Source organism: Bufo bufo, chromosome 3 (assembly GCF_905171765.1).
Source record: "Bufo bufo chromosome 3, aBufBuf1.1, whole genome shotgun sequence".
NCBI classification, from domain to species: Eukaryota; Metazoa; Chordata; class Amphibia; order Anura; family Bufonidae; genus Bufo; species Bufo bufo.
Window position 1 is genome coordinate 122849878 of NC_053391.1, and position 16645 is coordinate 122866522.

General features: G+C 43.5%; 1 protein-coding gene across 1 annotated transcript in view; it reads left to right on the forward strand.

Moving 5' to 3' along the window:
- CUX1 (cut like homeobox 1) overlaps positions 1–16645 on the forward strand; it is a 357714-nt gene that overhangs the window by 107204 nt on the left and 233865 nt on the right. Inside the window, 1 exon segment of the mRNA XM_040423522.1 lies at positions 7144–7191. Within this exon segment, the coding sequence (XP_040279456.1) occupies positions 7144–7191 (48 nt within the window).

Here is a 16645-nt window from a genome sequence, read left to right on the forward strand (position 1 = left end):
TCTTCTTCGTATGCCCTACAAAGAATATAGGAAATCATATAGAAATGCACTTTTTAAAGAGCAGTTCCACTATTAAGATGTAAGTGTACAAAATTGAAAGGGTTGGATTAAGTTTAAAAGTTATTCCTTGTTCACAGGATATTGGATAACTTACTGAGACAGCGCTCTTGGGATTGAACATCCACAGATCAGTAAGTTATTCAATATCCTGTGAACGGGCAGCACGGTGGCTCAGTGGTTAACACTAGTGCCTAGCAGCTGGGGTCCTAGGTTCGAATCTGACCAAGGGCAACATCTGCATGGAGTTTGTATGTTCTCCCCGTGTTTGTGTGGGTTTCCTCCGGGTACTCCGGTTTCCTCCCACACTCCAAAGACATACTGATAGGGACCTTAGATTGTGAGCCCCATTGGGGACAGTTGAATGCTAATGTCTGTATAGTGCATAAAATAAATAAATAAAACAAGGGATAACTCCGGTATATCTGCAGGTCCCATAGCAAATGAATGAAGCAGCAAGGTGTATGCTCACCCTTCCACTGGAATGGGGACTCCCACCCCCCTCAGTGGTCAGGCCCTCACCCATCATCTAGTTATTCCTTATACTCTTAGTCAGGGCCGGCGTCAGCACCCGGCAAACCTGGGCAATGCTTCCATCAATACAGATTGATAGCTGTCCTTTCACTTACGCAGTACCCCTCTGGTGAGCCCTCTGAGTCACATGAAGCCAGCTGCTGCAGAGCATCAGACACTCCCCCACTCCATTTAGCAGAGCAGCAGGTTACCAGAGTTTGTCAGTGAGTCTGCACTGTGACTGTCTCTTCTCTGTGGGCAGTTTGCCTCCATGACACCTGCCCCCCCCCCCCCCAATATCCTGTCCTATCTCATCCTCATGGATCCTCTTCTGTCTCCTTTCCTCCCTCATGTATCCAGAGCTCCTATCTCCTGTTGCTGCCCTGCACAGACCTCCTGCCACTACTTTTTGTATGAATCCCCCTCAGAGCCCTTCCACCTACTTGCTGTGATTACCCCTCCTGTCCATCCAGGGCTGCGGGCCCCTGTCTCACTCCTCTGCCTCTCATTTTGGTGGCGTCTGAACCGCATTCACCATAAGGACCTTCTAACGTCACAGGGTCACCCACCCTGTACTGTGTTCCCTTATACCCTGCACTGTGCCCTCTTACCACACCCTAGTCATTCCCTGTATTGTGCCCTCTTATATTCTTTTATCCGGTGTTATCTGGTCACTGTACAGAGGTGTAATCCAATAACTGGATGGCCATAACTGTATCCCTTTCCCTGCCCACGACCCCTTTTTTAGACCTGGCATGAGTGGGAAAAAGATGCAGATTGCAGTGCTAAGGACCTTTGCGCCACAATCGATGTCAGAAATACGCCTAATATAGACGTATTTCTATATAATAATTGACCACCTAATTGTATTATTATTCGGGGGTAGGGCTAATATCTTTATAGTGTATATAGATTCTAGTGTATTATACTGTGCCCTGTATTTCCCAGTAGAAAATGATCCTGGGAAACAGTCCTCATCCCTGACCACCAGAACCAGGTAATGCTCTGTCAGTACATGGCGGCCTCCCCTCTCCGCCACGCTGCTCCGCTGTGTACTGGTGCTTATTCTGACAGTAAGGCTGGGTTCACATACCATTTTTGCCATCCATTTAATGGATACCAAAAATGTATACGTTAACAGATGCCTCAGACTGATGCCGTACAGTGGCGTCCGTTCACCATACAGTTCCATTGTAAAAAAAAATATACATTAACGTATGCATTTTTTTACTGGACTGTTCTGAAAGGGGGGCGACTGGGGGTTATTATTCTGAATGGAGGGCCACTGTGGGGTCATTATACTGTGTGTGAGGCCACTGGGGATCATTATGCTGTGTTTGGGGGCATTGGGGGGTTATTATACGGTGTGAAGGGCCACTAGTGGGCATTATACTATATAGGAGCTGCTGGTGGTCATTATAGCGTGTGGGGGCCACAAAGGGACATGAAAATGCCTCAAGGGGGGGATTTATCGCCCAAGGGCCCACATGAACCTGGAGCCGCCCTGCTCGTAGTGTATAAATTTTAAACTTGGCACAACCCCTTTAAGTTGTCTTTGTTTGTTAGGCCTAGTTCACACAAACGTATGGCTTTTATAGTTTTTTGCAGTCCGTTTTTCACGGATCCGTTGTTCCGTTTGAGTTCCGTTGTGTCTCAGTTTCTGTTCCGTTTTTCCGTTCCGTTTTTCAGTATGGCATATACAGTATACAGTAATTACATAGAAAAAATTGGGCTGGGCATAACAATGCATTTCCGTATGTGTTCCGTTTTTTTTGCAGACCCATTGACTTGAATGGAGCTACGGAACGTGATTTGCGGGCAATAATAGGACATGTTCTATCTTTCAACAGAATGTAAATACGGAAACGGAATGCTTACGGAACACATTCCGTTTTTAATGCGAACCATTGAAATGAATGGTTTCGTATACGAACACAAAAAAACAGCCCGTACACTCGCAAAAAAATAAATAAATCGTGTGAACTAGGCCTTAAAGACATTTCTGGCTATCCCGTCCTGTCCCCCCTGCTGATATTACTGCCAGTCATGTGTGGCTGCTATCCATTTTTTCTACACCAAGATACAGCAGCTGCATCACCAGGTGGCACTGTACCCATTAGACATGTGTGGCATAACAAGTGGAATACCCTACCAGACTGTTAGAACAATCTCAGTTGTATGAATTAATAAAAATTTCGATTGGATCCATGATTCCTTTTTTTTTTTTTTTATTTAGCCATAAAAATTATGGGCGAGGGGGATTTACATTTGCAGTGGTTTTGATGTCAGTTTTAAGTCTGTCTTTGTTTTGTGAGGTTAAGCCTAATTTATGAAATGGCACTCAGTAATAATAATACATTTATTTGGTGCAGGTGCAATTTGGTGTACGCCTGTGTCTGTAAAAGTGCAAAGTACTGTGAAACTTGAAAGTCATAGATGAGACCTACAGATCTTCTAATCTCAAATCCTGACCGATTTTTCACTTCACTTCTGAAAGTGACGTGGCTTACCAATTGTTGCACGCAGGCATCACTTGCGGCATTTTTGCGCCTTAAATCTGGCGTAGCAGACTTGTTAACTGGAAATTGGCAACTCTGCTATAAAGCACAGAAAGCACAGAGGCTTCTGACCACCAATGTAGTCCCAATGTTTGATCATGAGAACCAAGGCTTCAGGATTTGCTGAATATATTACCGTATGTATATACGTGTCATGAATAGATTTGTGTTCATGTCCCAAATCTACAGCCCACTATGACTGAAGCTTAGTAACTTATATTACAAAGTTTGAGTATGTCTGCAACCAGTTGTGTATGTGGCACACCACTTGGGTTACAGTTTGGACTGGCAAAACTACTGATCTGCCCATGCCATACAAATTAATAGTGTGCTTTTGAATTCTTGTGCTGATGGGCTCCAACTATAAAATGATTAACTTTTACACCATTTATATGGAGATGAGTGACTACCTCAAGAATGTGCACGTGAGTCTCTGCCTCATTGCTGTTACTGAACACAGGACTCCCAAACCCTTCTGCCTTAGAAAAAGGAAAATCCATTTTTAAATATATATTGAGAAAGCTTTGTCCAGTTAGGATGTGTATTTAGGGAGTCTTTATGTGCCATGTAGTATTGACCATCTGAATCAATACACAATGGATGCTCCCATAGGCTCTATTAGACAATTAATGGTGAAGTTACAACATATACACTGTAGAGGCTTATGTTCAAGCTGCCAAGATAAGCACTTGATGTAGGATTCTACCTAACAATAATGCCATGTAACAAATTGTAGGTACCTGCTCTGTCTAGTCTAGACTGATACTGCAGGAGTTGTTCAAATTGATGTTTTATGTATGTATGCCCCGAAATGTCTCTCTAGCCATACTAGCATTATAGCAGCTTAAGATCTTTGAAGCTGGTAACAGGTTCTCCTTAGTTAAATAGTGGATAAAGTTGGAAAAAAAAAAGACACAAGTACATGTAGCCCAGCGGATAAACTTCCCATTTGGGGAATGCCAATTGCCACATATTAGGAGGAACAATGTCTTCCCGACTCCAAATCGGGCAATCAGAATGAATCCCTGGATCAACATACCATCTCCAGAATCTAGTACCCATAACTTGTGATATTATTACTTCAGACCCCTTCAACTTGTACAGTGTATTAACTATCGTGACATCCTGTGACAGAAAGCTCCATTGTCTCAATGCTCTTACTGGAAAGAATTCCTGTTTACTGTATGTTGCAGATGACCTCTGCCTCTTTCAGCAGCAGTAGACTAAAGCCTGTATTAGACAGGCAGATCAGGAAGGGTTCCCAATCACTTGCTAGCTAGCGGATGAGACCGCTGCTATTACATGCAGTGTTTTCCTCTGCAGCATGTGGAGGAGTGATCACTATGCCATCGCTCGTCCCCATCCTGTCTAGTGGTTTGCTGGCGGCAAATCGTTATTAGACAGCACGATCTGCCGCCGACAAGCGCTGATTTGTAAGCATACTTAAAAATCTGAATTGCCCGATGAACAAACGCTTGCTCGTTCATCGGGCATTCGGTGGCAATATTACACTCCAAGATGATCCCTAATGCGAACGCTCATTAGCAATTATCAGATATATATCGAAATATCGCCCAGTGTAATACAGGCTTGGCAATGGATTACCTATTTAGGGGGTTCAAAATTTGAGCTGACTGCTGCAGAAAGACAATATTTTATCTTTATTATATCTCAGCTTTTTTTTCAACTATCAGTGATTGACATCTGTCTCTGTGTACACACTTACACAGGGAATGCTATCATTTATTGCACCTCGCACATGTACTAAGAGCTGTTCATGGGGGCGATCTTGTGAGAAATAGCAGAGATTTAAATGTATAAATTACAAGTTTTATTACAACCAAAATATACGGTATATCAATCTGCACAGCTTCTCCTGCTCTATAACCTGCTTCCTGCAGATTGCACTTTAAAGAGGACCTTTCACTAGAATAGAAAATCTAAACTAACTATACAGACATGGAGAGCGGCGCCCAGGGATCTCCCTGCACTTACTATTATCCCTGGGCGCCGCTCCGTTCTCCCGGTATAGGCTCCGGTATCTTCATATGTTCGGCTCCACCCAGGGGAACCTGACGCCGTCTCTTTCTCCTATGCTGTAGCGCTGGCCAATCGCAACGCTCAGCTCATAGCCTGAGAGGTTTTTTTTTCTCTCAGGCTATGAGCTGAGCGCTGCGATTGGCCAGCGCTACATCCTGGGAGAAAGAGACCGTGGCAGGTTCAACTGGGTGGAGCCGAACATATGAAGTTACCGGAGCCTATACCGGGAGAACGGAGCGGCGCCCAGGGATAATAGTAAGTGCAGGGAGATCCCTGGGCGCCGCTCTCCATGTCTGTATGCTTAGTTTAGATTTTCTATTCTAGTGAAAGGTCCTCTTTAAGCATCACGATCAATGCCAGTGCAGACAAAGGCCCCAAGGGCTGTGTAGTCGGACTACAGGCTGCTTTACACGGGCCAAGAATTGGCCAGATAATAGCAAAAAATCGTTCATAGGAATGCTTGTTAGCAATTATCTGGCGGTGCTGCCCATTTCCCGAATATCGTTTGTGCTGTCACCTAAATAGTCTTTTGCTGGCGGCAGATCATGCCGTCTATTATTCTAAACAGCCTCTGCTGCCGGCAAACAATGATTCAGTATGTAGACGAGTGATGGCAATAGTGATCACTCCTTCCCATACTCTGGAGGAGATCGCTGCATGTAAATGCGGCTGTCTGCTTCACTGACAGGCAGGCGCCTGCTAAATTGTGTAATAGGACCTTAACAGATGCCTGTGCAGTTTAAAAAAAAAAAAAAAAAGTTTTAAAAGTAAAAAGATACAAAAATGTTTGTTTCTCAAAAGTAATTATGTATTGTAAAAATTGATTTTAAAAAGTTAAACCATGAACTTATTTATTTTATATTTTGCTATCATTCACTGTATGTTTCTTTACATGAAAGCAGTGTACAACAGATCAGCTGATCGGGGCAGAAAGTGCTTCATTTTCACAAAGTGTTAAAAGGGTTTTCAGACATTTTGCTACTGATGATCTATCCTCAGGAATAGGTCATCAGTATCTGATCTGTGGGGGTCCGACACCTGGGATCCCCGCCGGTCAGCAGTAGCGCCGTGGCCTTCTCTCTGCTCACCAAGCACAGCGCCGCACATTGTATAGCAGCTGTGCTTGGTATCGAGCTCAGCCCCATTCACTTCTAGGGCGCTGAGTTGCGCATAGGCCACGTGAATGATGAACGTGTTGTCACTGTCCTAGGAAAATCCGTGTGAAGGGCGCCGCGCTACTGCGAGCGCCGCTGCCTTCTCGAACAGCTGTTTGGCAGGGGTCCCGGGTGTTGGACCCCCACTGATCAGATACTGATGACCTATCCAAAGGATACATCATCGGTAGTAAAATCTAGGAAAATCCCTTTGAATAGGTTTTATTTTATTTTATTTTTTTTTAAAGAAAAATGTTTTCTAACCGACTACGCACATAGCCTTTTGTTGGTTTACTAATACATTGAGCTATGTAAGAAGTTACAAAAACTGCATGTAGTAGCTGCCAGTGAATAAAGCTTAGAAAGAGTAGGTTTTAAGAACTCCCAAAGATCATGGTTTAGGGGGAAGGGCAACTCCTGCCAAAATGGGGGGAGGGGGAGAGATACACTTGGCTGGAGCTTGTCTTTAAAATAGAACTGGAAATGAAGGACGGCCACTAGAGACTTGGAGCTGCCAAGATCTAAACATGGCCTGCTATTCTGCCATTCGCCTGGATTAGTAACAAAAGTAATAATTTCATTGCCAGAAATGTTATTCTATGGGGTATATTTAGGATTACTTGTCCTATGAGATCTATAATGTTTAAGTATACGATATTTTCATGGGCAGAAGAGACTCCTATGAGTGTTTGATTTGCCAGATGGAGGCAGGCCTAGCTAGCGTCTGGTGACGGGAGTTCTGGGCAAGATGACGTTTTCATTCTGCTGGCTTCTCACTCTGTGAATTTCCCAAATCTAATTATTGTCTCTGTTCTTCACAGGACTTGCGCAAACAGGTAGCTCCGTTGTTAAAGAGTTTCCAAGCAGAGGTAAGACCATTTTAAGTCTAGCACTGTCAGCAGAAAATGTGTTACTGTCTAGTCAGGGAAGTTTTATGATGGTTTTATTTTACATTAATGCTTAATGAGTTGTTCATCCACACCAAAACCCGCTGCGTGTGTCATGTGTTTATGCATGTCTATGTAGGTAGCCCTTGGATTCATTTACATTTGCTGTGTGGACTGTAAATACATAGATTTGTCCCAGGTAAGTGTTTGTTTTTGGAGGGCAGCTGCAGTCACAGTGGTATGATATGTTAATCTAGCTACAATGACCCAGATTTACTAATCCTATAGATGGCGTAACCTTAAAGGTGTGATCCAGGATGCTCGGTATAGGACTTCTGGGACCAATCAGTTGTTTCAGGAAGCCACGGCTCTCACTGTAGCTGGTGAGTACTGCAGCCTCCTCACAGCTCACCAGGCACAGCGATGTACATTGTATAGTGGCTGTGTTTGGTATTGCAGGCTGAGCTGCGACTAGGCCACATAAGTGCTGTACTGTGTCGTCACTTGCCTAGGAAGAGACCTAGGTTCTCCGTGGCCTCTTCATAGAGCTCATTGGCGGGGGGTGCTGGGTGTCGACCCCTGCCAATCTGATATTGATGACCTATCCTGAGGATAGGTTATCAATATGAAATTCCTGGATAACCCCTTTAAGCAGATCATCTAGACCTGCACTAGATTTATCACAGTGGCTCAGGCCGGATGATAAATGTGGTGCAGGGATAGACACTTTTGTCTAGCTTTATATCAACTATTGTTTGGCTTACTTTGAGACAGAATTTTCCACTAGAATTGTGGCACAATCACTCCCTTCCAACTAAGCCCCACTCTTTTTCAAACAAATCTGAAAAAAAAAAGTGTAGAAACCTTAATTGCCCAATGTGTATTATAACTATCATTAATGATCTGTTACTACATAAGGGTGGTTTGACACAACTTTATTTTTGGAATAACACTGCATTTTTGTGGTAATTTTGCTTTTTTTTTTTCCCTCCTGTGGCCATATGTTGGCTTATACTAAATTGTGAAATCTAAAATATACAACTATTTATTATTATTATAATTTTTGCAGTTTTGCTCACTTTTTGTATGTTGATGGGGTCAGCAAATGTGGCATTTTTTTTATGTGGTTTATGTTCCTTCTCTAAAACCAACCCAAAAATGCCATGAAATTCATGGTGCATTTCACAAGCCCAAAAAAAAATTAAGGGATACAAGGGAGCAGCATTATCCTGGCATCCAACAGCCCACAGTTGGCCATCTGACAGATAAACGAGATTCATCACTCAAGAGGATGCATTTCTGCCACTTGAGTGTAATGGCAGTGGGCTTTACACCGCCCCACCCAATGTTTGTCACTATGCATGGCGGTTACAAGATGTTGTCCTGATACTTGCCTTTGAAGCGTCAGATGAGCAGTTCTTGCTCTGATGTTACTTCCAGAGACAGTTATGAACTCCTGTAGTGTTTTGCAAAAAGATGTCTTATTTGCATTAAACACTTGGAGGTCCGTGTGGCCTAGCAGTTCCCAGCTGAGATTCCTTGAGGTTTCCACTTCACAATAACTTCACTCACATTTTACTGGGGCAGCTCTAGCATGACAGAAATTTGACAAACTAACTTATTGAAATAATGGCATCTAAGACAGTGACACATTGAGCTTATTAGTACCTTACATTTTGTTGCTATAATTTGTACCTTGTAATTGGAGAATTGTGTAAATTCAATTCCCTGATGCACATACTGTATATGGAGTCCTTACCTCCACCAGACTGGTTCAATCAAAAGTCTGGCGAACTTGAATTCCCATTATTGCCCCATGAATTGATCACTCAGATATATTTTGTCTATAAAATAAAACTCATAGGATCACTTCTTTTTATAGAGTACTGTTTGTAGTAGGGATCGCCCGATATTGATTTTTTAGGACCGATACCGATAATTTGTCAACTTTCAGGCCGATAGCTGATAATTTATACCGATATTCCGGGTATTTTTATTTTTGAGAAAAAATAAATTTTCCTACACAAATCGGCTGAAAATTAATATGTTTATTGTTAACGTGTATTTTTAATTTTTTTTTGTAAATCTTTTTCATTTATACTTAATATTTTTGTGGGTTTTTTGTTGTTGTTTTTTTAACTAACTTTTAGCCCCCTTAGGGACTAGAACCCTTGTCCCATTCACCCTGATAGAGATCTATCAGGGTGAATAGGATCTTACACTGTCCCTGCTGCTCTGTGCTTTGTGCACACAGCAGCATGGAGCTGAACATGGCAGCCAGGGCTTCAGTAGCGTCCTGGCTGCCATGGTAACCGATCGGAGCCCCAGGCTTACACTGCTGGGGCTCCGATCGGAGGAGGAGGGGAGAGTGGATCCTGTGGCCACTGCCACCAATGATTAATACTGGGTGGTGGGGCGCACTGCGCCACCAATGTTTTTACTATTGGGATTGGGATGGAGGTGGGGGGCGCACTGTGCCACCAATGATTAATACTGGGGGGCTTGGGGGGGGCGCACTGCGCCACCAATGTTTTTACTATTGGGATGGGGGTGGGGGGCGCACTGCGCCACCAATGATTAATACTGGGGGGCTTGGGGGGGGGGGGCGCACTGCGCCACCAATGAAGATAAGTCTCTCAATCATTCATATACAGGAGGTGGGAGCTGGCTGCAGAATCACATAGCCGGCTCCCGACCTCTATGAGCGGTAGCTGAGATCCGCGGCACCTGAGGGGTTAACTACCGCGGACCGCAGCTACAGTTCATAAAGGTCGGGAGCCGGCTATGTGATTCTGCAGCCAGCTCCCGCCTCCTGTATATGAATTAATGAAAGACTTATCTTCATTGGTGGCGCAGTGGGCACAGCCCCTCCCCTCCTCTTGTCTTCTCTTCTGTCATTGGCGGCAGCAGCAGCAGCAGCACAGGGGGAGGGAGACACTACTTCCTTCTCCCCTGTGCTGCGGAGGGAACACAGAGAGCGCTGAGAGCAGCGCGTTCTGTGTTCCCAATACGTTATCGGTATATCGGCAAAATAGATGCCGATACCGATAACGGTCAAAATCCTCAATATCGGCTGATAATATCGGTAAAACCGATAATCGGTCGATCCCTAGTTTGTAGTAATAGTTATGTTTCAGGCAGTCACAATGTATAAACTAGTAAAGCTTGGGTTAGCAAAGTCTTGCTCTTTGAAATTAAAGTGGTTCTTCGGGACATAAACATTCATGGCCTATTCTATGGATAGACCTAAAGGGTTTGAGCCACTATTAAATATCATATTAATTGTAAAGTTCATAAAACTGAAGCATACTTACCATTTACATGCTCTTAAAAAAAATATATCTAAGTTAGGGTTATGGCATTTACTTGCATAGTATGGCACCACCTGATGTTCAAAGTGTATAGCAATGTGCACGTCCATTTACTGAGCAAGAATATTGGTGGACATGTATGCTCAATTGCTTTCCCCACATTACTGTAATTCTCTGTATAGTGATCTTCTGTTCCCTGCAGAGCAACTAATAGAAACCGCTTTCTGCTCTGCTTGCCAGGGAAGGAGCAGAGCCTCTGCAGTAGCATGGCAGTATAGTTGAGAAGACTCTTCTGCAGGAGAAGTAAGAAGTGATTATGTTTAGGGATGAGCGAATCGACTTCGGATGAAACATCCGAAGTTCATTCGCATAAAACCTCATTTCAATACCGTACGGAGCGAGCGCTCCGTACAGTATTATAATGTATTGGCTCCGATGAGCCCAAGTTATTACTTTGCGATGATTCGCGAGACTTCGCGTGATAACTTCATAAATTGATTTCTACTGTAAAAAAAAACATTTCGGTTCCAAGGTACCTCTTAGCAGTTCCCTAGTTCGGGAAATGTTTTTTTTACAGTAGAAATCAATTTATGAAGTTATTACATGAAGTCTCTTGAGACTTCGCGAAGTAATAACTTCGGCTCATTGGAGCCAATACATTCTAATACTGTACAGAGCACACGCTCCTGACAGTATTGAAACAAAGCTCATCCCTAATTATATTGTGAAGTGCCAGAGGTGGAAGGAGGCTGATTCTGTCCAGAGTCTGCCCAAAGCCTCACAGGCATATTAAGAGGACTATAGAGCTGTAGTACTGCTGTAATGCAGTGTGTTTTTCCTGTCGGCTTAACACTGGCAGGCATCCTATTAGAACCTGTCTTTGGCGGTGCATAATAGGTATAGTAAGATAGAAAACTGGGGACCATTGTTAAGCAATCCATCAGTACCCTGCAATCGCATCATGGGAGGAGGTGGATGGTTTGAAAGAAGGAGCCCCTTAGATAATGGAGGATACAATAATTTACTAAAACAGACATTTCTTAGCTTTTGGTGCCTGAAGTTTTTGTATTTCAGCATTGTTTGTCTGCATTCACCATTACACGACACTGGTCCTGACGACGAGTATATTACACTATTACAAGTAACGGCGCTGCGTGACAAAAGAGAACACGGATGGAGTATAAATGGCCAAGATGTCTTTTATGAGTTCAAGGCTGTCACTTCCTCCCAGTGGTACCAGAGTAATTGAAAAATAGAAGCGAATGCGGCTCCCGACCCTATTGTGTGTTTTGCTGTTATTTTTTTTTTTCTTTTTATTGTTTCATGCTTATTCCCTCTCGAAGCAAACTTCATTTTCTAAATGGGGACTGCAGCAGAAAATCCCCCACAGCTTGTGCAACAAAACAGCAATTTTTTTTTTTTCCTAAATGCTTTTCTTCCCTGGTCTCCCTCCTTGAGGGAAAAATAATCCCTCCATAATGCGGCGGCTTGCATTGCTAGCTCAGTAAATTCTGATACATTCTCATCGTTGCCTTACACACTTCCAAAAGTCAATATTTCATCGCAATCATCTCCGTTTCAAATGTCAGACCTTTGCATAGCCAATTGAGGAAGTTTGCCATATTAACTTCCTGCTGCGTTACAAAGCTCCAGCGTGCCAGGTAGAACGTGCTCGCAGTATCAAAGGTTCCCTGTGTAAGGCTAAACACCTAATTAATAGGATTCCGTCTAGCAGGTTCATTCAATGATGGCTCTATTAAGGGCGCTCGCAGATCTACCATTCTGTTTTCAGGCCAGCTCCATAATTGAAAACATATTTTCTTCTCCCGAGCTGCAGCTGGTTTGGTTCTGCTCATGCAGAAAAGGATATAACCTTGCATAACATAGGAAATGAACGGTTGAGAGAGAAGCCAAATTCAATTTCAGTCAGATATTTCGAGGATAAGTCCATGATCTATGGAAGCAGGGGAATGAAATGTGTGTGTGTGTGAGGAAAGGAGCGTATTCAGCAGTCTATTAATCACGGCTGGCCTGGACTATGCTTTGTGCTCTCACATTAGTAGTGATTCTTCTACAAAGACTGGAGAGGTGCCAGATATGTGCCGAGTTAACCTCTTAAGCATCATCTGCTACTTGCTGCTCAGTGGATGTTTCGTTGTGAAATACAGTTGGGTGATGCTGCCAGAAGGGGGAAAAAAATTGTGTTCGCAGCCATCTCGCACACAAACACGTCAGCCCGTAGTGAAATGCAAAATGTGGAGAATGTCAGAGGAGGTCAGGCTTTAACATTGCGATCTCCATACCCCCCCTTTTTTTTATATATACAGTATATTTGTTATTTGCACATACAGAACATTGTCCAGTTCGAGCCTCAAGACTGAAGGTTTTTTTTCTGGTGGTATAATAAGTAGTCAGTTTTTATATTTAAAAAAAAAGACGGCCATCTTTGTAATGAAGGCCTTGTAGTCCACGGAAGGTAAGCTGTTGGTTCGGTTTGAGTCATCTTTAAAAAAAAAAAAAACATATATGGAAACTGTCTACATAAAAGTTGCCCAGGACAGTATTCTTGCTCTTGTTCAGGGTTTCTGCGGATATTCACATTTTCATCTGCTTCCTAACTGTTGTGAAGGTTGACTTTCATCCTACCATTACTGCTTTGATAGAAATGAAATGAAAGGCCTACTCCGTTCCAAAAACATCACGTGTAATGCTGGCCATACACATTTATGTGATGTATGTCTGCCAAACACACCAACCATCTAATGTGCCTCCCGACAGCAGATGTCAGGGGGAGAGAAGGATTGGGCATGGGTTGCAACATGGCCGATCCTTTAGTTCTCAGGGAAATAAGGTGTCCGGCTGCGTCTTTCTCCCCTCTTCCGTTCACAACACATTCATAGTCGTCTGAGCGGAGTATGCATGTGTATGGGGCGATCAGCATAGATGTCAGCCAGACAAGTGTTTGGCCAAAAGTTAGTTAACGCCAGTCTCTCTTTACCCTTCCACCTCTTACTCATGTGCCATAATATGCCTGCTTTAGTTGTCCTGTGACACCGACTGGGGACTGTACTTACCGGTGGTCACCAGGGTCTATGTGTCATCTTACTTTCCAGTGCCGTTGTTTGATAGTCAAGAAAAGACCATTACGGGAGTCCTGTGTTCCTTGCATGACAGTGAGAACAAGAGCAGCTCTACAGGACTCGTCCAAACATCTACTCATATCTGCAGGATAGGGAGGACTCCTGTGGATGGGAAGGATGCACTTTTGGGTTTACAGCAGCTATTTTGTTTAATGATTCACTAAAGTCATATCATTCTTAAAGGGAATCTGGCACCACTTTTATATGTATAGACTCTTCTATCTGAGGGAAGCATACGTTGGTGACAACGACCCCCAAATGCAGAGTCTTTTTTTTTTTTTTTTTCCCCAACCCACTGATTTTCTTAAAATCCTTGGTGAGGACCTCCAAGAGCCAGAGTCCTAATATCTATGAGTTATGGCTGCCTCCGTCCTACTTTGACAATTGGCAACTGTGTTCCTATACTATTGTGGCGGGATCTGGGAGCTTTGTGACTCCCGAGTTTGTACACTTTACTAAGTGGACTCCAACACTCTGCTCAGGTGTTAAACAGTAAGTTTAAGGCCTCATGCACACGATCGTATCCGTTTTGCAGTCTGCAAACCAGGGATTCGCAAAATGCAGATACTGGCCATGTGCATCCCACACTTTCTGCAGGCCCCATTGTCCAATTGTCTCTTTTTGTCCGGAAAAAAGGACAAGAATAGGACGTGTTCTATAATTTGTGCCACCCCATAGAAATGAGTGGGCCCATGTGTGGTCCGCAAAAGAGTGGTCGTGTGCTTAAGGCCTAGGAAAACTACTGGATCAAAGCAAGTAATTGATCCTTCATTACAATCAGGGTCTTTCTCAACAGTTTCTGCTGTATCATATGGTTCTGGACCTTCAGTCCAGTGTGACTAGGCCTGCAGACCCCTTTTACCTTCTGACTGTAGTTTGCCAATATATCAGATGACAACGCAGAGGACTTTCCATAAAGAAGAGGTTAAACAGTTTCCTTCAGAAGCCATGAAAGGAATGGTTCTGCGCCTTCGTTTATTTGTCTAAAGAATCAGAAGATTACAGATTTGTGAGCGTCGATGAATAATCCATAACCGTGCAGAATCTGGTACGGAGGTTTTTTACAGCTGGAGGGCACCGGGACGTTTTATTTTGCGCAAATTCTCTGGAATGCTGTAGGGTGAATTGAGGACAGTGGAAGCAGAGTGTGATGTGCATGATGGCACCGTCTGCTGTTTCTAGCAGTGGTAGCAAGTCGGCTCCAGATTATTCTGGTGCTATTTGCTAGTCGCTTGTAGCAGGCAATTTCATGCTGCAGCCTTGTGACTTTAAGAGTCTTATCTCATGCCTCCAAAGTATGCTTTCTTTAAACATTTCTGTACATAAGACAACTTACAGCCAGGCTCATGGAAAGGAATCGTTTGTATAAACCTAGAGATTAGGTAGGTATATAGAGGAGCAGCAGAGTGGTGGGGGAGAGGGACTTGCATCCACTGCAGTGTGACATGTGTTTATATGAGATTCTTTGCACCGTCAGATATATAAGCCTTTATTGTCATTGGTATAACTGGTGGAGAGTGCTAATATTTCACTTTTAGATCTGTTTACTGTTAGAAGGTCTCATTTAGAAACTTGACTCCAGTAATCATTGAGCTCTGCTAAGTGAACACTTAAAGGGGTTTTCCAGGGAAAGAAAATGCATTTAAAATGTCTCAGCATGGTGACGATAATTAAAGGGGTTTTTGCAGTTTTTTTTATACTTCTGACCTATCCTCGGGATAGGTCATCAGTATTTGAACGGTGGGGGTCCGACACCCGTGACCCCCGCTGATCAGCTGTTTAAAAAGGCATTGACCTAGGCCAATGACATCATGTTTATCGTTCATTTGGCCTAGCAGCAGTTCAGACCCCTCCAAGCCCCATCCAATGGGGCTGAGCTGCGATACCGAGCACGGCTGCTATATAATGTACAGCACTGTGCTTGGTGAGCTGCGAGAACGCAGCAGCGTGCACAGGAGCGGCACTGCCTTCTCAAAACAGCTGATCGGTGGGGGTCCCTGGTGTCGGACCCCCACTGATCAGATACTGCTGATCTATCCTGAGGATGGGTCACAAGTAAAAAACTCTTAGAAAAACCATTAAAAAAAAGGCATACTCATCTTGCTAATCTCTCACCGCTCCTGTTCCTGCTGTACTGATGATGTCTGGATCATTGACTACAGCGGGTCAGTGCTGCAGCCAGTGATTAGCTGCAAAAGTCACATGTCTATGTGTCAGCGCATACATCACCCATAGGCTTCCATAAAAACAATAGTATTCTGCACAATGTAAGTCTTTTTTAGCAGGACTGCTCTGTATAGTATATACTGACATATACCAGACTGATGAAGGCAGAACTTTTGGCCTCTGTCTGTTAAATGGGAGCCTAAGGATACGATTGATGTATGCACCAGGAGCTTTCCTGACGTATATGGGAGACAGACACTGCAAATGCAGTGTGACTGTGGCCTAAGAATTTTCTATAAGATCTCTCAGGAGTTGCTTACATGAGCATAATGTTGGCTGAAAACGGTCATTCAGGATGGCCGATGACACACTTTGTCTTAAAATGTCAAAAACGGCCAGGTTAGATAATTCCAGCCCTGGCGATTCTACACGTGTTTGAAACAATCGGACAAATTCAGCCAATTATTTGCCAATGTGTTCAGGGAGTCCGTTTTTAAAAAACTGACTCCTTCGTTGACCAGTTTAGTCTGGCAAGTTGCTGGTGGCATCGTTAGTACAACCGATTCCATGCAGAATGGCTGCAGTGTAGCCTATCATTGTCTGGTGTTTGGCCGGCTTTCCAGAAATGGAGTCCTTCACATCTCTCTCTACTTTTGTTTGATATTAAAAAGTCGCTGTACAATTTCGTTTCATTTAATAGAGAAAGGTGTAACAATCACTTCATTTATAAAATCTGCCTGCATCCAGCTGAAAAAAAGCCATAAAGTCATGTTCACGAGCGGTCTCTCTTCCACGTAAGTCACAGTCTACTGCCTGTTG